The 24352-nt window shown below is 38.2% G+C and overlaps 2 protein-coding genes across 2 annotated transcripts in view; both read left to right on the top strand.

The window, feature by feature from the left end:
- klhl12 (kelch-like family member 12) overlaps window positions 1-24352 on the top strand; it is a 65242-nt gene that overhangs the window by 4118 nt on the left and 36772 nt on the right. The gene's annotated exons all lie outside the window — the stretch shown is intronic.
- On the top strand, window positions 4696-6152 carry cebpb (CCAAT enhancer binding protein beta). Its single transcript, XM_015041190.1, has one exon. The coding sequence runs from the start codon at window positions 4747-4749 to the stop codon at window positions 5734-5736; it is 990 nt and encodes a 329-aa protein (XP_014896676.1). The 5' UTR covers window positions 4696-4746; the 3' UTR covers window positions 5737-6152.

Below are 24352 nucleotides of genomic sequence, written 5' to 3'. Positions count from 1 at the left end.
TCATTAAATGTGTAATTATCCCTGACATTAGATTAAACCAAACAATTTAGAAAGTGTTTAATTACATCTTTAGGCATCAACAACAGGTTTATAGTGACAAATTAGGGTGGAGCTGCAGTTCTGCACCTTCACCAGATGAGATAACGGGATTAATTACGCATTTCTGAGGTAGTTTATCAGATTCTCAATTTAATGAGAATTATAGAAGTAGAAACCTTTAAAACAGACACAAGATCAGTGACTCTTGATTCTTTTTCTTGATATTGGAAAAACTGATGAATTTGTTTGTTTGTTTTTTATTATCATGTTTGGACCTGATTACAGAAAAAACTAAGCAGAATAATTCTTTGTAAAACCAGGTTGGGTTTCATAAACGGGGAGTTGACATGACTGTTATGACAACAGATTCAGAAGTAAACAAGATAAACACATATTCATTTTCTCATTAAAGACATCAAGGGAAAGTAACACTGGTTTGTGTAAATTAAAGTCCGTTTTTGTTCATAAAAACGGATTTCTACAAAAACATATCCTGTAGTTTAGGAAAAGACAGTTTTACATCAGACCACAAGGGGGCAGCATGTCTCTATTTAGCTCAAATAAAATGAATTTGTTTCTTTGCGTTTAATGCGTTTTTAATATTGTGCAAGAAAAAATTTTAAGTGGTTAAATAAAAAAATCCTCAGAGTGTGGCATTTTTTTCATCATAATAATCACAATAGGCAATAGTAAAACCGATTACTAAAATAATTGTAAGTTACGGCCCTACAAACATCCCTACTGGGACTACAGGACTACAGAAGAGTAGTGATTAGTACTTATTGCTTTATTTAGAGCTATGTAAAAGAAAAAATGCATATTATACCACTGTAATAAGTAAAAAAAGAAACAAACAGACAATATTCATTTATATATCAATATATACAGTAACATGGAGTCAGGACAAGACATTGTTTCAGTCATCCAGGTCATGTTTTATATAATTATGTAAACAAGAATGCATTTAATCTTTTATTGTACATATTTATGTTATACTTTATATGATTGCCACTGTAATTTAATATTTATTAATTTTTGTTACATATTTAGGCCTGTAACGATGTTATTGGACGATAAATTGTCCCAGAAGTTATTGCGATAAACTATAATATTGTTGTTTTGAGGCCATTTTTGACTAATCTAATGGTAATGGAAAGAACACATAATCAAAGATCAATAAATTTTAAACTCTAATGATCACTTAACACTGGAATTGACAGACATTTTAATTATCCAGAAGAAACAAACAAAGCAAAAGGAACAAATAAAATGAATTATGAAGTTTCTGGAAACAAAATTGTCCTTCAGAAAAACAGCGAGTTGAGACCAAATCACCAGACTGAAGATTTTATTCATCCAGTTTTTGGTAGAAACAGAAAAACAACAAATCATTCAAATGTAAAATATTGAGCTGATTTTAATTTATCATGTGATTAATTGATTTATATTGTGATATATGTGCACATATGTGTTTTTCATGATGCATGTTCTTGTTAACACCACTGACATCACTCATAGCATCACTAACAATCAATATTTCAATTACATACTATACATAATTTATTGATGATATATGTGCATGCATTTCAATGAGTAAAATTATATGTCGTAATTCTATTATGGTGTCGGTGGAAACAGTTATAATTAATTTGAGGTTGAAAAAACACTTAAAATGGGAGCAGAACTTCTCTTAAAATGAAAACGTCTGTCTGTCTGTCTGAGATGTTCTGTAACCGACTAGCAGCTGAAACTGGAGTAAAAACAAAGCTCAACAACGTATTGATTTAAGGAAGCTGAATATAAATACACACCACAAATTCACAGCCACAGAGACCTTTGGGTGCGCTCTCAACTGTGTTAGACCTAAGCCAGACTCTCTGAATCTGAATCTCCCATCACACCCACTCTGACCTTTATACAGATTTAGAGATTTATCATGTTGTGCATGACCTCTAACCCCCAACCAAGATCAAATTCTTCCACTCGCTGCAGATCAAAAACAGCGAGTGGAAGTTGTGGGGAGCGAGCCGTGTGTAGATGGTGTCACAGTCCCGACCTCATTACGTCTGAACAGAAATGGTAAACACCTTGTCACTAGAAAGGGATTTTTTTTTCCATCACTGTCGACGTTTTGTTTTGTTTGGGTCTTGATTGGCCTGCAGGGGGCGTGAGTGGACGCCTTGTTGACGATCAGACGCTCATTGCCAGACAAAATGAGGTAGTTGGTGTTGCTCTTATGACTTCAGTTATGCATTTCAGTTTCATTTTAGAATAAATCAGTTAAATATTTTAACATCTTCATTTCTTTTTGTTTTTTATTGTGCTGTGACTTTGCCGCTTGACCCAACTGAGGCTGGAAACCGCAGAGCATGCAGGAAACCCAGCTGTGGTTTTGGACTCAGAACTTACATTTTTACCTCCACAATTCAATTTTAATACTAAATGAGCAAATTAAAAAGTCTAAGAAAGTATGGCAATATTCACACTGATGCATTGTTCTGTTACTGCATGCATGCATCAATAGAGAAAAATACAGTTCATGCTTTTTTATCCCCTTTTTTCACATATTTAGGATTAAAATCATGGATTCACTTATTTTTTTAGGGGTTAAACAATGACGTTCTCAAAAAAAAAATTACCTAAATGTTACAAACAACCAATAAACTTTTTTTTGGTGTAAAATTGTATAGAACCTGCACCATCATGGGGAAGACCGATGAATTAACAGTTTAGCAGCTATTTACATCATCTGTGAGGCGCCTTACACTGCAAAAAACAAAGTCATACAAAGTATTTCTGGTCCAGTTTCTAGTGTAAATATCTCAGCACTCTGGAAATAAGTTAAAACTGACTTAGAGATAACTTTTCAACACAATATAGGAGCTTATTTTAAGTCAATAATTCCTGAATTTTGATGAAAAAGTTCTAGTTGCACTGGCAGATTATTTGACTTACAACAAGACATTTTTCCCTTGTTACAAGTGGAATAATAGGCCAGTCCAGGGGTGGGCAATCCTGGTCCTGGAGGGCCGGTGTCCTGCAACTCTTAGACGTCTCACACTTGAATCCAACAGCTGAATCACCTCCTAACTGCAGTCAGGTTCTCCAGAGTCCTGCTAACGACTTCATTATTTGATTCAGGTGTGTTGTTGCAGGAGACCGGCTGTCGAGGCCTGGAGTTACCCTCCCCTGGGCTAGTGGAACTAATACTTTTTATCAATATTAAGGAGTTGTCTACTTAAAAGACGTTGAAAAGTTACCTGTAAGTCAGTTTTGTTTTTCTTTCAAGTGTGCTACGATAGTTTCACTATAAACGAGAACAAAAATACTTGGTAAGATTTTGTGTTTTTGCAGTGTAAACCAGAAACTGACTGTTCAGAGTGCTGCATCTGAAACAAAAAGTTTAGTGGAAGAAAAAACTGCATGCAACAGCGGTAGCTGTGAAGAAACTCTAAACACCAGATCCAAAAACGCAGACGAGTTGGAGGCGTCTGCTGAAGCAGAGAAGGCGTCTGCCTGCTTTATCGTTATCGCATTAATTCATATAAAATTGGCCTTAACCCAGTATTATGCACATACTTTTGCAGTGCATGGACATACAGTATGTTTCAGTCGTCTTACATTTCTCTATTAAGTGACTTTGAGGAAACACAGTGGATCAATAGCAGCACAGGGTTTCCTACACTGCAAAATAAAAACCACCACATCTTCCGAATGTTATTTTTTAGTATGTTAAAACCGTGTACAGCATATAACACATATACCTGCGCACATATAAGCGCAGATAGGCCATTGCTTGTACTTTGAGAACAACAAGCAACAGTTTAATTTAATAGTTACATACATTTTCTCAAGTAACTTTTGTGAAAACATTCATTTTTAAGAGTATTTTTACTACAATGTACTTTGTATTTGAGTAACTTATGAAGTATCGTTACAGTTGAGTTAGATTTCTGGATACTCTTCCCCTCGTGATTAACTTCAGTGAATGAATAACAAGTTTGTTCACCAGCAGTACTTTTTGTTAAAGCTTCATTATATTGAAAGAAATTGACTCAAAAAAAACTTTAGTTGTGTCTGGTTTTGTTATTTATGTGAATTATTTTAATTTTGGTCGTTTAATATACCCAAATTTACACATTACTTTATATTTTGGTCCGTCTGCTTATTCTTTTTTCAAATATTACATGCTTGTTTTGAACAGTTACTCTAGCTGCCTTTTCACCCAATACTTTTTTACTTTTGAGTTTTTTCTGGCTGCTTTTTAGTTTTACTTGAGTAAAAATATGTTAAAGTAGTGCTGCTCTTACTTGAGTACAATTTGTGGATAATCTACCAGCCTCTGATAACAAGGCATTTAGGGCTGACGTCTTATAATATACACTTTTTTCTGATAAACTTAAGAATTAACAGAAATATACCACAATGTGTGTAAAATAGGAGTTTCACTTTCTGAATTACCACTTTGGTCATATTCTAAATCATTTCGATGCACAAAACGTGTGTTTTTACAGTGTTCCGGTGCAAGTCAGGCTAATTTATTATGTACGGGAAATAACCTGAAGAAGTGGTACAGGTTGTTCGGTTGGTTCGGGGCTTTGCGTCACCTGCCCGAGGCCACGCCCACCCCGGTTGCTCTAAATACAAAAAACCCCTGAGACAGGAAGACCTGTCAATGTGAGAGGCTCCGCGAAACTTACTACTCGCATGTTACCACAGGCAGGGGCAGAGTGGGATTTAAACGCGGCGCATTTCCGACACATTTCCCAACTCTGGTCAGGGCGCCTCACCTCAGCCCTGCGCGCTCCTGCAGTCCGGCGGGTGTTGACATCCATGGAAGTGGCCGGCTTGTACGAGGAGGGCGGCTTCGCGATCCACGGCAGAGACGGCATCATCGCTCCCATCGGCGGCGGCGCGTACTGGAGGCTCGGCGACTCGATGACGGAGCTGGGCGTGGAGGAGCGGGAGAGAGCTATCGACTTCAGCGCGTACCTGGACTCAGCCCTGCACTGCCCGCCGCAGCCGCAGCAGCCGCAGCCGGGCGACGCTTTCTCAGACTTCCTCGGGGAGAGCAAGATCAAAAGAGTCACGGCTCTGCAAAACTACAAGAACTACTCTCTGCTGAACGAGCTGGAGGCGAGTCAGTGCGAGAACCTGCGGGAGTCGTACGGACTGAGCTACGCGGAGCTGCAGGAGACCCGGGTGGACAGCGTGTTGAGCCCGGAGTTGAGCCGCTACCGAGCCGCCGCCGCTGCTCCCGCGGACCGAGAAGACAGCCAGGAAGACGCGAAAATGGAAAACGGCTCGTCTGGCTTCGACATGAGGTCCTACCTGCACTACCAGTCCACGAGTGGGAGTCTGGGGAACATTTCCACCGCGTCGTCGAACTGCTCCAGCCCGCCCGGCACACCTGCGCCGTCAGGTAACGGCAGGTCGCCGTCGCACGGCGGCAAGTCGTCCAGCGGGAAGTCGAAGAAGCGCCTGGACAAGGACAGCGAGGAGTACCGGCTGAGGCGGGAGAGGAACAACCTCGCTGTGAGGAAGAGCAGGGACAAAGCCAAGATGCGCAACTTGGAGACGCAGCAGAAAGTGCTGGAGCTGGCGGTGGAGAACGACCGTCTACAGAAGCGAGTGGAGCAGCTGTCCAGAGAGCTGGCCACCCTGCGCAACCTGCTGTCCGCCACCGGACAGTGCTGAGCCGCTCACCTGGTGGACTTTACAGAAATACAGGGTACTACTACACCCACTGGTTTACAAGGACGCTTTGAATGAGACTGAACAGAGTGGGCGCATGGGGTGGCCATCCACGACTCTTCCTAAACATGTCACCTTAGCTTTATTCTCAGATGTAATTTTTTTTTTTTTTTTTTTGGTGTATGCAGTATTTCTGTGCAGGTTTTACATCCATTCCTGGTGAATTTCTACATTTTGTGTACACTGTGTCTGCAGCAATGGCTGTCAGGGGAAGAGTTGTGCTGCAGTGAAATGATGCAACTCTTTGTAATAGTATTGGCAATGAATGAAATAAGTATAATTATTTAATATTAAAAGGTGAAATGCTTTAATTGTACTTGATATTTTATTGAATTAAACAGATTTATACTTTGTTTAAAGATTTTCACTCATTTTTCTTTATTATTATCATTTTTTCTTTGCACAACGCTTTATATGCTTGCCTAATTTTCATCATGGGCTGTGTAATAGCACGTTCCAGGTTACAACATATTGCAGTGACACAAGCAGCTCAACCGCAAGAAAAATGTGCAATTTTAAAATTCAGTTTATTTACATAGAGACGATTCACAAAAGAAATTAAATTTCCAGCTGGATATAAATGGATAATAAATGTAGATTTAGCGGCACATTTCACAGAATAAGAGAGTTTAATTCAGGTTGCAACATAGGGAACCGCTTTTGCAGCAAACTCTCACACCGAGAAAGTGTGCAACATAAAGTCAAAAAATTCACACATTAATAATAAATAAATACGCTTCATTCTGCATTATGCACATGTGTTTTATGTGCATAATACAGTGCATAGTAGAGTAAGAGAAAAAAAAAGACTCCTTAACTGCCAAGTTTCTGTTTGACTTAATGATTTGACATAAAGTGCACTGATCCCAAAATAAATTCAGCCAATTTATACTGAAATGATACTGCTGAGAGCAGCAAAAAGCAAACAAAAAAAAAGACTCGGTCACTGCACGCAGCACAGAAATGGTCGTTTTATCTTTAGCACACGGCTCTGTCAATAGTCTGCTGGGTCCACTGGCCTAGAGAGGGGTTCAAGGTCGCATGGAAATTAATCAGCAACTAACCCGATCGCACTACCTGCTGAGGTCACACCTGAACAGCCGACAGGCGAGACGCTGAGAGTTTTAAAGCAGGAGAGGAGGCAGCAGATAAGCTGACAAAGTAGCTTCATGGTGGAATTTACCAAGCTCCTCAGCCTGAGTTTTACTCTGAATCGTATCTAAAAGCAAGCAAAACTCCAGATAAAGGCGAGGAGTGTGACGTGATTTGAACAAGCCACTGTGGGGAGTGAAAATTTACTACAGTTGCAGTGAAAAGTCGTGTCAGAAAAGCAGCGTTCTGCTGTTTGTGCAGTGGGAGATTACACTTTGGATGTTTCAACACAGTCAATGATGATCTGGTTAGCTTTTATGAGTTGTGCAACGTCCTCCCTTTTCCAACACATCACCACTAGAAGAATGCTACACCCACATTTAAAAAACACATTGTTATCCTGCTCAACAATAGCTGCAAGAAGCTGTGGTTTGGCTCCAGGCCCGCCATGAAACGAAACAAGACGAATGACATGTAGCATTAAAACCCCTCTTTAGAGTCAGATTTCTGCCTCTCCAAGTTCTCCTCAACACAGTCTGGAGGTTCTTGGAAACATTCTGCACATTCTTTCTTCGATGACCCCCCCAAAGCAACCACAAGCCATCCCATTCCCCCCCCCAAACCTCTCCAGGCTCACAAGCCGAAGGGGGAAATTCCCACACAGGATGACCTCTCTTCTTCACAGTTCAGTCCGTCCCTCTTTCCTCGTTTTACCGTCAATGGGCAGTGCCTGTCCGTAAAAAAAGAAAAGAAAAAAAAAACTCCTTGTTGCATCACATCCCCTGCAAACTGGTCTGCTGCTAAAAGCGCCTCTGTTAAACCAGTACAAAAACACACAAACACACACCTGTCATCCAATTGTCTGGTCGTCTCTGTGCCAGTTGTGAAATGGAGGAGATTTTTTCCTCCTATGAGTCACAGCATCATGTAATAAGTTGTTCCTCAAAATCCCTTGGCGTTCATTGCTGTGTTGATTTAGGAACACATTGTTCAAGCAGATATAAAACCCCAACTAGATTTATTGTTATCATTAAGCAAGAAAACATCCACTATTAACGCCTTCCATCTACTCAAAGATGAACACTCGGATGGCTTTAGATAGCTGATCAAACGAGATAATTCACACTGACTGGTCCGCTTTAATCATACTGGTTGTTTTCCTGGAATGAGTAATCAAGCTCTGCAAGACAAAAGTGCAAACTGCAAAATACAAACTCTGGCCCGCATACAAACCAAAATTGCGAACTCTGGCCCACATACAAACCAAAATTGCGAACTCTGGCCCACCACTTACAAGCCTAGCCCTCAGCTTGGTTTCATTCAACTCTGGTGCGGATCGAATGCTCATGTGAACACCAAGCCGACCAGAGATCCCTCCAAAAGCAGAAAGTGGACTGTGGTGCACGGCATTCTGGGTAAATACAACCAAAACAAACACGCTAGTTTAACGCTAGTGGGAGAAACGGCTTGTTGTTTTTCACCAAAGACATTTGCTTCATTTCTGTTTACATTTTGTGAAGAAGGAAGTTGCGCTCATGTTTTCTTCTGAGGTTTTTGTGTCGTTTTTGTGGTGCAGCGCCACCACAGGCAAGGAGGGGAACAGGTTTTTCAGAAGGTTTGGATCGTTTGACACAACGCAGTGAAAGTGAACTGCTAAAGTATAACAAATGTAATTTTGGTTCCTGATCGAACCGAGTCTTCCTTCCAGACTATCAGGTGCGAAAACATCCTTTGACTGTTTTAAAACGGATTCAAAAAAATCAAGCAAAAATAAGACAAGAAACAAATGACTCATGCTTTGGTTTAACGAGATTAGCTCCAAGATTATAAAAATATAAGAACCCTTAAAAGAAACTACAGAAGTGCTTCTACGATGATGAGATCATTTTTATCCATATTGTACAAATGACATATCATCTGTTTGTCCTCATCAGCTGTATTTATTTTAATTTAAAATGTGAAGCTGAAGGAAATGCAGCAAAATCAAACAGATTCATGAGCACCAACGCTTCTGCACAGAATTAGTCTTGCAGATGACGTCAGGATCTTGTTTTGGCAAATCATCAACACCTTCTTATCCTTCACCATCTAACTACATCACTCCTAACATATGCATTTCATAACATCAAAATCTGCATACGTATGAAGACAAAAAGAAAGAGACCCACTTTTCTCCTGCCAAAGAGATTTTTATCTGAAAAGAAAATTTTAGATAAGTTACGTTTCTGTCCTTCGAGAACTGAGTTTGTCATTTTAGTCGTAGTTTTTGTGGTTTTTAACGATGGACTTTCATGCACTTTTACTTTTTTTGCTTTATTTTTACAAATTTGTTTCAGATGAAGTAAAACAAAAAGTATGCAAATTGAATGCTGAATTTATTGAAGGTAATTGTAGGCTAAATTAAAATGTCTTACTTTTAACCGCACTTGTGCATGTAAAACAGAAGCTAATCTAAGTTGCTAGTTGGATCCTGAATTCCCGTTTTGTTTTGGTTTTTGCTCGCCTCTCATTTCCATTTGGTATTTTTGAGTCCAAATTCTTTGTAGAAATAGTTTTCTCTTTCTCTGTAGCATACAAACAATGATAAATCATTGTCTAAACCTGTATACTAAGTGTTTTAACTTGGGCATAAAAATTGACATCATAAAATCACAGAGAAATTAAAATATCTGGGTCTGGAGTGTTAAAAAAAACTTTTATGAAGTAACCCATGTTCTATTTTTTAGGAAGCGTTGCACACACGACTGTTTGGAGCGTTGCTGCACAGATATAACTTGTTACACCAACTGGTCGGTTGCCACATTGGATTTGTTGACATATGGAGAAATAGAATAACACCCTGCTCTGTGTAGTAATACGGGCCTCTAATTGAGCCGCTTGCAGTGTTTCTGCATTTAGTGATTTATTGCCTCATGTCGAAGGAAAACGTTTAAGCCAAACTCCTCTTTCTGAACTGTTTCATAATCTTGTAATTATTAGTCTAGAGCCAGTTGTCTCCTTCAAAACTCTTCAAATAAAATCACCAAAAAATGCAGCATCATAGCGCCTGCTTTGCTGACTTCATCGTCTTAGATTCCTGTTTTCAGTCTCAAATATTGAGCTTTAGACATTTCAATCAATCAATCAAGTTTATTTGTGTAGCACTTTTAATCAACAAGGCAGTTCAAAGTGCTTTACATCACAAAAACATAAAGTCATAAAAGACGCCATACAGTCATCAATTGAAAAAACCTAATAAGAAACATCATGTGGATGAGTGCCGTTGTCAAAACCATCAATACATTAGCAACTTATTGTATTGTATCCATAATATATATAACAACAAATACCACATTACATATTAGAAACTAATATCAACCCAATTGTACTTACTGGACCAACGCATATTTGTTAATATATTGGTAAATGTCTGCAGATGTTAAAACTAACATATATTTTGCGTCCTTTAAAAAGTTAGCGTTGTTGAAACTGACGCATGCAACTTCTTAGAAACGGGCAAATTTTAACATTTAATGCCAGGAAAAAGTTTTAATCTTTCTTACTGTCTTTATAACTATAACTTCATAAGCTATATTTGAGATCTGGCGCGTTACAAAAGCCAAATATTTCTCTTTTCTTAAGTCAGTATGTTTCTTAATTCCTACATTTTTGAAAATCTAACTTGAAAAATCAGTTAAAATCGACTCAGATATGCAATCATTAACTCTGAGTGTGTGTGTCTGTGTGTAGCCTGATTAGAAAGTAACCTGTAGTGCCATATTTTCGATTCATATCTATTTTTATAGCCCCTGCAGATATGAATTAGCTTATGATATAATCTGGTACTGCACATCAGATGGTGACATTTATGTTTGCGCTCTAAATTGCCCCTTTTAAATAAATATTATTATTATTTATGGTAATTCAGCATTATTATAATTATAAAACTCCACATATTTTGAGTCGGTTTCAGATTTGATTTTGATGAAAAAGTTCTGGTTCCACTAGCAAATTATTTCACTTAAAGGAAGTGAACATAAAAACTGAATAAAGTAACGGTTGTCCTGTAGGCCTTCTGTCCCTGGTTATGCTAATAGGAAAGATAAAAATATGAAATTACAACATTTTCAATTGCAATTATTTTTTTATTTACTAATAAAGAAATTAGAAATGACAAAGTATTTTTAGAAATTTGCCTTTATTTCAATCTGTGAGTATTCGGGCCAGGCTACAAGAATTATTGTTTAGTTACAAGGATATAGGCATGACTTTAGCAGAACAAAGACTTAAATCTTACAATTACAAGAAAAAAATGTTTTAATGAGGAAAAGAGCTTGGATGATGTTTATTTTTCTGAGTTTTTATAAAATTACTGCTTTTCTCCTAAAATTACGACTTTATTCTCATGTTACTTTGACCAACCAAACCAACTTTATTTATAATTACTTACCAAATTACTTACAAAATACCAAAACTGACCAAAGTGCTGAGCAGACATCAAAATAAAAGAATCACATAACAGACGTAATACACACCTTGACAAAAAAAAAAAAAAAGTTTCTCATGCTGGGTCAAAATCCAGTGACTATATTCCAGTAACATAATTACAAACAAAAATACTTAGTCTGACAACTATGGTTATGATATTTAATCATAGCTGACTTGAATTCAAAGTGTAAATAAATAGATGTAAAAAACGCTTGTCAAACAAGATGGCCACCCTGGACTTACTGACTCCGAAGAAGTTGGGAAAAAATCCTGATTTTCCAAAAATTAAATCTTCAAAAACCAAAACTTTGATAAATCAATCAAATCAATTTTCCGGCAGCCCTTTCAGAAACTATAAGTTTCATTGTATTTGTATCGATGCCAGCAGGATGACAAGTCAGTGTAACGTCTCTATGCCGGCCTGCTTTCCGTATCCATGGTAACCAGCGGCACAAGTCTCTGCTTTCTCTACCGGTTCTTTGGGCTTGTGACCCAAATTGGAGCCGCAGCACCCAGGATGTCACGCAGCAGACCCCGGTGTTTTTGTTGCTGACATGGAGAGATGTCAGCCACCAGCTGTTTCTACGGCAACGGCCCAAAATAAAAAAACAAGGCAGCCTGGTGCCCGTGGGTGCGCACTCGGCGCTGCAAATAATCCGTCCTGTTATCCAGGGGATGATCTTCGCCATTTAGGCGGTGTTGAAACCGTCTGGACGCTAACCCCGGCTTCCAGCTCACTTCCCTGCAGAGGCTGGAGGTTTTCCACAGGCTCAGCCTCGAATTTAACCAAAACAGCATCCGAACGTCTGACTCCTTCTGCCTGTTGGAAACCCGTCTGACAAAAAGAGGGAAAATCATTACAAACTTAGAGCCTGATCATTAAAAAAAAGACTTTTTCTGCTGTGGAGGTTTTTCATCTCAACATAAGTAACTTTCAGGTAGTTCCTCAATATTCAAGATTAAAGCAGAGATCCCATAATACCAGTGACTCCGCGTTCTCTCTCTCTTTTAAATAATGTTTTCATGTCTGGTGGTTGCATATGCATGCATCTTAAAAATGAAAGGACAAAGAGCAGAATACTGTTATGCTTTTTTATTTGGAACAAATGGATGAAATAGAAAATGCAGAAAAACAAAAGCACATTTTTTATGTATTCCTACTCAGTTGGACATTTCCTCCACTCAGACCGCACTATTTTTATGTCATCTCTTTATATATTTTTATGTCCTTAATGTACAATACAATATTCTAATTTTTTGTCTGGTTTTTATATATTTTTTAAATTCTTTTTTAATCCTACAAGCCTTCATACGCCATAATGTTGGACAATAAGATATTTTTATTCTATTCTCCGTGTATTTTACAGAATACACTCATATAATTTTTGTTTCAAATTTCACATATGTTGTCATGCATGTTTTTAATTATTATTTAGAATAAATTAGGAATATCCTTTACTGATGACGTGTCGTAAACTGGCTCTTTATAAATAAACTGAATTTAATTTTTGCCTCTGAATTTGGACATTTCTGTGCAGCAGCAGCAAAGTGACAGAGAATCACAGAAAATAGACTCACACAGAGGTAAAATACAAAATATATGTAAAAAAAGACAGAATACAGAATAAAAATATTGTACTATACCTGCAAAAATGAATCACAAATACCATTTAGTTAAAAAAAAATTCACTCCGGTCCAAATAAATGTTAAATAAGAAATAGACAAAATGTGAATTGAGCTCTAATATACAGACTATCTACAGTTACAGACAATAAAAACTGTACAGATCGATGTAAATTTAGGAAATAATTAGAAAGATAAACAGTTTTTTTTAAAGCTGCTCCAGAAACACTGAAAAAACAAAAAATATATTTTTGCTCCAGTTTCGAGTACAAATAACAGAATAAAACTGATTTAAAATGAACTTTTCAGCAACATATATAAGCTTGTTTTAAGTCAATAACTGCTTATTATTGACAGAAAAAAATACTACTTTTACTTATAACAATGGGAAAAATACACATTTTTGAATGTTTTTTTAAATCAATATTAAAGAATTATTGACTTAAAACAAGCAACTGATATGTTGCTGAAAGTCACTTTCAAGTTGGTTTTATTTTATTTCCAATTTACTGAATAATTTTCAGTGGAAACCAGGCCAGAAATACTTGGTGAGATTTTGTGCTTTTTGCATTGCAGTGACTGAAAGTTGCCAAACTCGACCCTAAATCCAGAGGCCATTTTGTGCCACTTTGCCCCAGATTTCCGCCCAGCTCCTCCATTAAAGGAAAAGCCCGCCGGACATCCGGACCATTGGCTCTGACGGGAAGCCGGGCGGCCGAGATACCGTAAGACGACCAGAACATGATCTGCCTTAAAGTGAACCAGAATTTCAACATCTTGGTTCACTTCTGCTATTTCGCCGTAGATGACTGTGAAAAAACAACGCTGACGTGCGGAAGCGACTTGTGGTCACTACACAGCAAGTATCACTGGCCAGATGTTGTGAAACGCCACGCCATCTCTTTGCACAACGAGTGCTGCCTTAATTATGGGAGGAATATTTGTCCCTGAGCGAAAGGCTGATGCAGAGCAGTAAAACTTTCAAATGAATATGTGGTTTACACCTGATAAAACTTCACAAAATGTTCCTATTAATCTCAGTTTGAGTCAGTGCGGTGGTGTTTCTTAGCTCCGTTTTGAGCCAAAACAATAAAAAGTTTTATGTAGCTTAGAAAAGGTCAACTTCATGATCAGCAAAAAGGTTTTTTTCATGTTTTTCTGATCAAACACATCTTGTTTACAATGCAAAAACACAAAATCCAACCAAGTATTTTTGGTTTTATTTCTAGTGCAAATGTCTTAGTACACAAAACTAACTTACAAATAACCTTTCAGCAAGATGTAACGGCTTGTTTTAAATGAGTAGATCCTCAATATTGAAGAGAAAGTACCAGTTCCATCTATTTCATTTATAACAACACAAAACTATTTTGCTTTAAGTGAAATTATCTCGCAGTGGAACTGGTACTTTTTCATCAATAATAAGGAATTATTTACTTTTAAACAGCTGCTACATGTTGCCAAAAGGTTACTTGTTTGTTAGTTTCATCTTATTTCAAGTGTGTTAAGATATTTGCACTAGAAACAAGACCAGAAATGATGCAAATAAAAGCAAGAGAGGCAGAGGATGTACTGAGTATTTGTTGAACCCAATGTAAGAGCATTACTTTAGGTATTTTCTTGTTTTCTAATTTCTTTGCAGGTTTATCTTGTAAACCGAAAAATAATCTAAATATTTAATGAGTTTTAAGGTTCTTTAGTTGCCAAATACATTAAATTTGGGTCGAGTCGATGTTTACAGTGTGTAACGTCAGTCTGGGTGTTGACTTCTAGGTAAATTCTGCCTGATGGTGACTCATTTCTCATCTTATTAGTCCTTACAGCTGATCGCAACGTTCTGTCTTTTATTCTCTTCTTGCTTTTTGAGTCCTCACCTCTTGATGTGGGTAAAACCTGGGACGTTTCTTTGATGGGTTAAAATGTTCAGTGTTCTGGTCTTTGAGGCATCTTGTTATCCCTTTTCCCTTCTGGGCTCAGAAAATCATGATGGAAAATCAAACGTTAGTCACCAAATTGTGCCGTTATTGGAGGGGGGGGTTTTGCAGCAGTGGTGGAGCTGTGAGAAAGAAGCCACCCCACATTTGAACTGTTTCTGCAACGCCTGATTCATGGTGGCTCTCACTGCTTATGCCCTAAATAATTTAAAAATATATATATTAATCAGAGGAAATCCTTTGCTGCCCATCCTTGTACTTCCTGCTGAATTTCAGTGTTGCTTTAATTCTTTTCCTGAAGACGCTTTTCGTACTGAAGTGTGTTCAGGAGTTGATGGCCGTCGTTGGACGCCATTGGTCACTTCTTACTCCGGTATTTTAAAGATCTGGGATCAATCAAGTGTATTTGTATAGCGCATTTCAGCAACAAGGCTGTTCAAAGTGCTTTACGTCATAAAAAAAGAAATAAGGTTGCAGAACATTGGAATAATTGTCAGGAGCCGTTATTGTTCCAATCAAAATCTTGATCAGTGTTTCATTAATTATCTACACCGGTGGGTTTTAGGTCTAGTTTTAAAGGCAGTCAGTGTTTCAGCTGTTTTGCAGTTTTCTAGGAGTTAGTTTCAGATTTATGGTGCATAGAAGCTGAATGCTGCTTCTCCATTCGGTTTCGTTTTCAAACGTGTAAGGCATTGATACTGGCAGCTGCACGTCTTTTCTTTTGAGGAAACCATTAACAATTCAAGAAAACAATTTCACAATCATCCATCCATCATGTATAAAATCAATCTGAAAAATGGGTGGAGTGACTTTTAACAAATTTACCTGCTGATTAAAGAAGCATGATTAAAATCATGTGCAATCATGCTGAGTGCAGGTGAGAACAAAGTTAACTGAGAGTCTGTCGACCAGTGGAGGAAAGAGACAAAATAAGACAAAATGGAGAAACGTCATTCGGTTTTTATTCTCCTCTAATCTGGAGCAAACGTCCAGAAAACTGCAGAAATGCTGAAACACATATTACGAGGATAAAGTCATGATATTTAGAGAATAAAGTGAAAATAATACAAGCATCAAGGCAAAATGTTATGTCTTTATTCTTGTAATATTACCATTTTTCTTAGCTTGGCTCTAATCTTCCATTGTAATTTGGCCACCGCAACACAATTTTTTATTTTTTTACCTCCATCATTAATCATCTTAGTGATTAATGATAATGATGACGTTGAAACCCTTTAACTATTCCCCATCAGCCGAACCTGGAGCACCAAAAACAGCTCAGTTGTCAAAACGATGCAGGAATGTCTTCACCTCTTTGGGGGACAGAAAATGCTCGATGCAGTGGAGAATGTTTTCACAGTTTAGGAAATGCTCTGCAGAGGAGAAAAACTTTCAACTGTTTGACCTGCTGACACCATGCTGCAGCCTAAAAAGCATTAAAACACAATATTCTGCTCTTCAACACACACCGACCCAATCATGTGACCTTAAACGTGCCGCTCTTTGTTTGAAACCCTTCATAACTAGAATCGGCTTTTGAAAACTGCTTTTTGTGTTTTTGTCTGACTTTAAGCTGGTTCAAAATGTTTCTTTAACACCGTTTTGAGCAAACAGATATAATCTTTAGGTCAGTGAGAAAAAACCACCAGTCATGTTTTTTGTTTCTGCAGTGCGTGTAAATATCAAATTTCTTCTGTTTCTGCTTTTTTTGTCGCAGCTAAATGTTTCACAGCACACTGACAGGACTACACTGAAAATTCACAAAATCTTACTCATATCTAATTTTTTATATCATTTCTTGTGCAAATATCTTAGAATACTTTAAATAAGACAAAACTAATGTACAAGTAATATTTTAGCAAGACAATAGTTTGTTTTAAGTCAACAATTCTTGAGTATTGACAAAAAAAATACAAGTTTAACTGGATTTTTTTACTTTTTTTCCTCCCATGTTTTAAGTGAAAAAATCTGCCAGTGGAACTTGTAACCCAGTTTGAAATGCTGCTGTTGCATTTTAAGCAATAAAATGTCCATTTAAAAAAGGAATTAATGGTTTTATTTAAATGTGCTCTTTATGTATTTGTATTACTGTTAGAATAAGCTTAAGCAGTTTCTGCAGAACCTGACATATATTTTTTTGTCCAATTACTCAATTAGTTGTCAGATTGAATACTCACTTACTAAAAATAAATGTTAGCTGCTAACAACTGTTGATGTTAATACAACATTTGGAAGCGTTGCTGACATGGATTGAACGGCCTTTTTTACTTACCTCAGCTGTCGTTGCTAAAACTACAGGCAAACTACAATTATAAAAATTACAGAAAATCAACGTCATCACTCACAACTTTTCCTTCTGTTCGCCGATTGGCCTGGCTGAAATTCTACCACAGGAATCCAAGTGAATGGGAGAAATCCCAGACGGAGCAGCAAAGGGAGATGAGAATCGCATATGATGGAAACGACCAGGCTAATATGTATGTATGTAAACTTCTGAATTCTAAGAACGTTTATAATAATTTCGGTAATTCTAACTAACCTAAAACAAGAAAAGTTTGATCCAATTTATTTTTATTGAAATTTATTTAGAACAGACAATAAGAATAAAAAACGGGGGAAAAAGAGAAATAGTCATGGCAGTTGACATGCAAGTTTATACAATTTGTTTGAAAAGAAGCAGGCAGAAAATAAAAGATCTTATAATTTCCTGCTGCTCTGATACATATGAACATATACATTGAAGATAAATCCTTTAAGACCCCACACATGAAATGACGCTTATGGATTTTACTTGTTTTTTTGTCCAGCTAATTCGTCTGTGAATGTAACGCACGAAAGACGAGATGCTAACCAGTTGTTTCCATATATGCTAGGCTACATGACGGTGTGGCATCGTCTCCATGTTTACTAAGGTTAGTTATCCATAATGCGATATTTGATATTTTTCTAATCGTAATACTGACTTATAAATTATATGAACGTTATTCTTCTTACCTTGTAAAAAGTGTTCCCTGCAAATCCGCGGTTACACCGAGGGCTGACAGTCATTATGATTGACAGCTATCCATCGCTGCCGTATCTTTTCTCATTAAAAGTTATAGAATAAAACGACTAGTTTGGTTTGTATCCTTGTCCGTTCGTGCCGCCGACCGCTTAGCACCCTGTGACCATTTTTACAGTGAAATCAGCTAAACAGAAGCCATACTAGGTTACAGATGTCTGTTTTTAGACTAACTTTAAAGGAGCGCATTGGTTGTTTCGACGTCCGTCATGGCGGAGTTCTGGAGAGCGTGACGTCACGTGAAAACATTTTAGAAAGAGGAAAATTTTTTAAAATGTCTTTTTATTCGGTGTATGTAAATATCTATTTCTAGCTGTTAAAAATCTCAGGAACATTAAATGTGAAACAGTCAGATGATCTGAGTTGTTCGTTCGTACAACATAAAATAAAATAGTAATTCCGTTATTGTCCCATTAAGGGAAAATTCCATTGAAATAAATGGTAATATTACTCTTTTAAATGCTCATACATCAAAGTGGTAATATTTTTCCTTTAATTTCATCATCTTGTTCATGAGAAACGGAACGTATTCAAGGTGCCGCTTGGCCATCAATACTGAAAGTTCAACCCACTGCTCTGTTCCTCAAAGCTCTGCCTACAGAACTTTCCTAGATTACCAGACATCTGACTCGCTGCGCTGATGAGGCCAACATCCCGTTTTATTTTGACGACCAGGTCCTCAATATCTGAATATTATGGAAGTGAGAGTTTTGTCCTCTGCTATTCTAATTACTTTCAAGAAACACTTCCTCCAATTGTAAAACCTGGAGAGGAAAATGGATAATACCTGGATATTTTTATAATAAATTATAGCTTTTCTTCTTAAAGCCAAAGGAAGGTGTTGATAAACAAGCAGATTAAAGATGGATTTTGTAATGCAGTACCTTCTCTAGGAAGAACTGTTGACAGATTTGATCTTGTGATTACATGATTGTAGCCTGAGGGAAAATATTTACCAAAACGTCAAACATTTGCAGCTGATCTACTGCGGTAGGAAGCTGTATTTTAGTTATTTACTTATGAAATCACAGAACAAAAAGATAAAATACCCCTAAGAGATGTTCAGAATTGGATATGTACAGATTACTCAACAGGAAGCAGGGTGTGTTGATGCGGGTGGCAACAATGAAAAAAGTCACCACCCACACTCTTTAAACTATGTGGCCATCCTCACGTTCGCTGTATCTTGTCATCCAAGGTGTGAGCTGGTTCAGACTTGGAGCTGGCATGCGTGTAGTGCGTCAGGAAATCAAACTCTAAAGTCGTCACTAGAAACGCATCTATTACCTGCCTTACTTTCTACCGCTGTTTGGAGTCAAAAACATCAACACCAAACCAGAAGAACACAGTGATGACATCTGCGGTTAGCCAGGGAGGTCAACCAAACTTTGTTTACATGCATGTCGACAAACGTCATCGGTGTGCCGTGCGCTCGAAACGGGGAACCACCAGCTCAAGTCTGTCAGTATTTATGCTTTGACCTACATGCATGAACTTAGTTTGTCACAGGCAATAGCATATGCTACGGCAGTCTGCGTGTATGCGTGTGTGCATGTGTGACGGTTGGTCCTCAAAGCAGCAACCAGAGGGGGGCAGGAACAGGAACAGGAACTGCTCACGAGTGAATGTCTCAACAGACGTAAACCAAAGACATCGGTATCTGAAACTGCAGCCCAATGAGAACAGCTCAGTGCTTTTCCATCGCAGCTCAGAAACGGCCCGGCCTGCTTGTTTGGCAGAAAAATGTTTCCCGTGACTACGAGCTCATCATGTTGTAGCGTTAATCATGATGCACTTATGCTGAGTTAGCATAAACCGTCTTCGGACTGGTGTGTAGTTGGGATAATTCACCAAACTTCCTGCCAGAGCTGGAGGGAAAAATCAGCAAAAACCAATATGAAGTCAATTGGATGTAGATAAGAGATTTACAGATTTGTACTTCAAAGTAAGGCACATTTTATTTTACAGCAGTCCTGTTTAGTCTGCTTTAATCAAAGTCTAGTTTGTTTGTGGAGGTGTGAATGTGCAACCAAACTCTGATGTGGACCAACACTGCAAAAACATAAAGTCTTACCAAGTATTTTTGGTCTAGTTTTAGACCAAAAATATCTTAGTTTCATCCTATTTCAAGTAACTTCTCAGCAGGAAATTGTTTTAAGTCAATAATTCCTTATTATTGATGTAAAAGTACTAGTTCCACTGGCTGATTATTTAGCTTAAAACCTGACATTTTTCTCATGTTATAAGTGAAATAATTTCTTATTGATTTTTCATGAGTAATATTGAATTATTGACTTAAAGCAATTTCCTGCTGAGAAGTTACTTGTATGTTAGTTTTGTCCCATTTCAAATCTACTAAGATATTTGCTTTAGAAACTAAACCAAAAGTACTTTGTAAGATTTTGTGTTTTGCCAGTGGACTAAAAACTTTGGTCTTTGGCTGAAGTGAGCTCTAGTGCAGTCTGAATCCATATCAACACAAAGTGAACCAGAGGCTGCTCCAAAAACAGGAAGTGGACTGAAGCAGCAAGCATTCTGGGTAAATACAACCAAGACAAACTTGCAAATCTAGCGTACGGTTGAGAATTGGCTTGTGGTCTTTTGCCAAAAACAAAAGAGAGATCCTACAACCTCGAAAATGTGAGGCAACTCCATTTTTGTTTACATTTTGTGAAGAAGGAAGCTGGATTCATGTCTTCTTCAGAAGTTTTTTTGTCATTTCCTTTGGTAGTTCTTGGTGCAGAGCCTCCACAGGTGAAGGAGTGAACAGGTTTTTTGATTAGTTTGGTTTGTTTGACACAGTGCAGCGTGAAAGCAAACCACAGCAGCTGAAAATGTAACAAATGTTGCAACTCTTGTCCCCAGTCAAACCGAGTCTACTGGACTATCAGGTGTGAAAACACCTTAAGTATAAATCCAGTCGTATTGTGAAGGACTACGAAGTTTATTAGTAAGCAAACAGCATGATAAAGACCAAGAAACACGGCAGACAGGTCGGGAATACAGGTGTGGAAGAGTTTTAAAAGGGTTAGGTTAGAAAACAATGGCACAATAGCCAACCTGCCAAGACATGACTTCCTACTTAAGCTGACAGGCTGAATAAGGAGGGCATTAATCAGAGAATCAGCCAAGAAGCCTTTGGTAATTGTGGTAACTCGTCTGAGAATGGAAACAGTATGGCTCAACTGAATGTCTATCAAAACATAGTCATTAAGCTAAATTAAGACAAATAGAGTATAAATCAGAAGAGCAGTAATGGTAGCTCTGAAGAAGCCAGGAGGAGAATGTGCCGACAGGGAAATTATTAGTTTTGTACTCCACAACCCTGCTAAAGAAGTGGCTAAAAGAAAGTTTTTAATGAAAGAAAGACATAAAAGATCCTGGTTGCAGTTTTCCACAATCACGTGGAAGACGTTGCCCTCATCATATGACCTGGATATTTTCCCAGACTTTGTTCAGCTGGAGCTCAAAACTGCAACATTGTTACATTTTCAGCTGCTTTGCTTTCACACTGCACTGTCAAACTAAACCCTTCAAAAAAACATCTGTTCCCCTCCTAGCCTGTGAAGGAGCTGCACTAAGAACCACTGAAGAAAATGACACAAAAACCTCTGAAGAAGATACAGAGCGCAACTTTCTTCTTCATAAAATGTAAACAAAAATGGAGTGGCGTCAGATTTTAGCACTTGTAGGATTTCTCTTTTGTCTTTACAAAAGACCACTAGCCATTTCTTATGCATTTATTTTGGTTGTTTTTACCCAGAAGGCCCTGCTCTGTTGTGCACTTCCTGCTTTTGGAGCAGTCTTGTTTGCTGTTCACTTCTGCATTCAAACTGCGTCAGAGTGATCTTCAATGAAACTGAGACCAAAAGTTTTAGATCAAAGTTTGTTCTTTTAACAATTAAACCCTTAAGTTTAGTTTATTTAAACCCTAAAATCATTTTGACCTCCATTAAAAACACACCGACCCACAGGGTGAAACGTGGTGGCGGAAGCTGCTCAGAGTTGATGGAACGAAACACAGGAACCCTGGAGGAAAACCAGACAACAACTCTAAACATTTAGCCAGAGCTACCTGGTGTGGCTCTAAGCATATTAATGACAGAATGGCCTAATTAAAGTCCAGATATAAATCCAGTTGAGAATTTGTGACAAGAATTAAAAACACATGTCAGATGTTCTCTGTCCAATCGGATGTAACTTAAGCAATGTAACACAGAATAGATTATTGGCTGTGCAAAGGTGGTAGAGACACAAAAGACTTAAACTATCATTCATTATAAAAGTTATTGACTCAAATGCATCCCACACTTTTCAGATACTTTGTTTTCCTTATAAATTCGGCCGAATATAACAAACTTTTAAGGAGTTTGTAATTGGAGGCCAAAAAAGGATTTTGGAATGGAAATGATCAGACATGGGTTAGTTGTCTTCCAGCATAATAGGGAATTTCAATCAGTGATCTTAAGCTGTACAGAGATGTGTTATTAACTACAGCTTCCTCCTATAGCTGCCCTCCTTACAGCCAAGTCTTCCTAAGACATGTTTAATTCAAATATCTTAAATATCTTCGGCAACCAGAACTCCAGCCCATTTGGTGATTTTACCACTTTGTGTGCTGTACAATGGCTGCTGGAAAATAGTTTTGTTGTTGACTTACCATCCAGAAACCAGTTGCTGCATTCTAGTTGTTTGTGCAGGAGGATTTATTAATGCTTTTCAACGATGTACAGTTGTAGAATTGCACATCAGTTTGCAGATGTTTTCACATGTGAGTGTAAACGTTGAGTTGAGGGGCATGACCTGCAGTATCTTATTTGGATCTAAAGTGACAGAGGCCCTAAAACAGCTCAAAATAGGCAGAACCGAGCAGACTAAAATTTTACTATCTAAGAACGATAAGGCCCGTAGATCTATCCAAACTTGTTCAAGGAAGTAGATTGGATCAAAGCTAAAACAATCATTTGCATTTTACCTGAGAAAGCCCAGTCAGCATTTGTCATCCTGTGTCAATAACTGAAAACAATCACTCGCTTTTTTACGTATGACGTATGGAAATGGGGAAAAGGCATGAAGAGACACGGTATTCCTGAACTGCTGTTTCAGTAAGCGCTCCACTGTAAGGCAGCGTGTGTTGACTCAGACTTTGCACAGTCACTTGGAAAGACCTGACTCTCCTCAATTTCAGGAATTTCCTGATCCCCGCAGGGCCCTAGCAGAAAATCATCTGCAGGCTACGAGCCATGGGCCCTCCCTCTACTCCCACCCTCAGCTGGCCTGGGAAGTTCCAGGTTAATAACTAAACTGAGGACGCATGCTGGAAGAGTCAGCAGGGCAGGGCAGATGTACTTTTTGGACTGCTTCAGATTGTAAACTCAGCATTGTCCGGTGTTACTCTGAGAGCGGAGACTCTACAAAGCTGTCACGAATCAGTTTGGAAAAAGAAGAAAATAATTTTGTATGGCCTGGCGTCCAATGTGTCACTCAAGATGTTTATATTTACAACAGAACAATACCCCTAACCACAACTTACATGAGTCATGGCAGTCCTGTCACATAGACTTCAGTTTCACTAGAAACAAGCGTGGCTTTGAAAGGACTTCCGGCGCTTGGCTACACCTTGATTGTAGTTTTCCTACAGCTTGTTCTAACTTGCTGGTGCGCTTGACGTCAGACCAACACTGTTGGGAGTGCTATTACTCACTAAGTTGCATTCTTGAACAGCACGTACCAGCGCATCCTTCTTTCCCAAACAGGAAGTGCTCGCCAAGACGGTTGCTAAATCATCTGCGCTACACCCCAATGCGGTGGAGTTTCCTCAAGCAGACGCAGCAGCCTGTCTCTGGACAAGTTCATCTTCTCTTTTTCTTTCCAAAGTTCACCCACCCGGCCCCCAGCTCCGCGTTTTTACATCAGCCTTACATATGTTTGCATAAAACCCACATTGGGGACCAAAAAAAGAAAAAAAACGAAAGAATTTATCTATGACACCTGTTTCAAGAGCGGCCAGAATAAATATTGGAATATAAAGTCCAGGTTTTAGAGGAAAGGACATTTTTATTTAAATAATAGAAAAAACAAAACGGCATGAATACTAGAAATTAATGGAAAGTGTGACAAACAGGCTGACACTTCAGCTCATGCTAAAAAAATTAATTTTCTTACCGCAAAACACAAGGTTGTTTTGCAAACACAGGTACAAAGGACGAAAACAGGAAAGAATCCAAAACAGAACAGAATATTATGACAACAAGAGGCCGTTTGTACATCTCAATAGCGCTACCGTGTGGCGAATTCACAACATTACATCTTGAACTTCAGGAAGAATTTATAGAACAATATCGCCCCCCGCTGGAGTCAGTAGTTTAGAGTCTGTGTGGC

The sequence above is a fragment of the Poecilia latipinna genome, unplaced genomic scaffold, assembly GCF_001443285.1.
Source record: "Poecilia latipinna isolate Pla-1442-1.1 unplaced genomic scaffold, P_latipinna-1.0 Scaffold31, whole genome shotgun sequence".
Lineage (NCBI taxonomy): Eukaryota > Metazoa > Chordata > Actinopteri > Cyprinodontiformes > Poeciliidae > Poecilia > Poecilia latipinna.
This window is presented reverse-complemented; position numbering and strand designations above follow the sequence as displayed.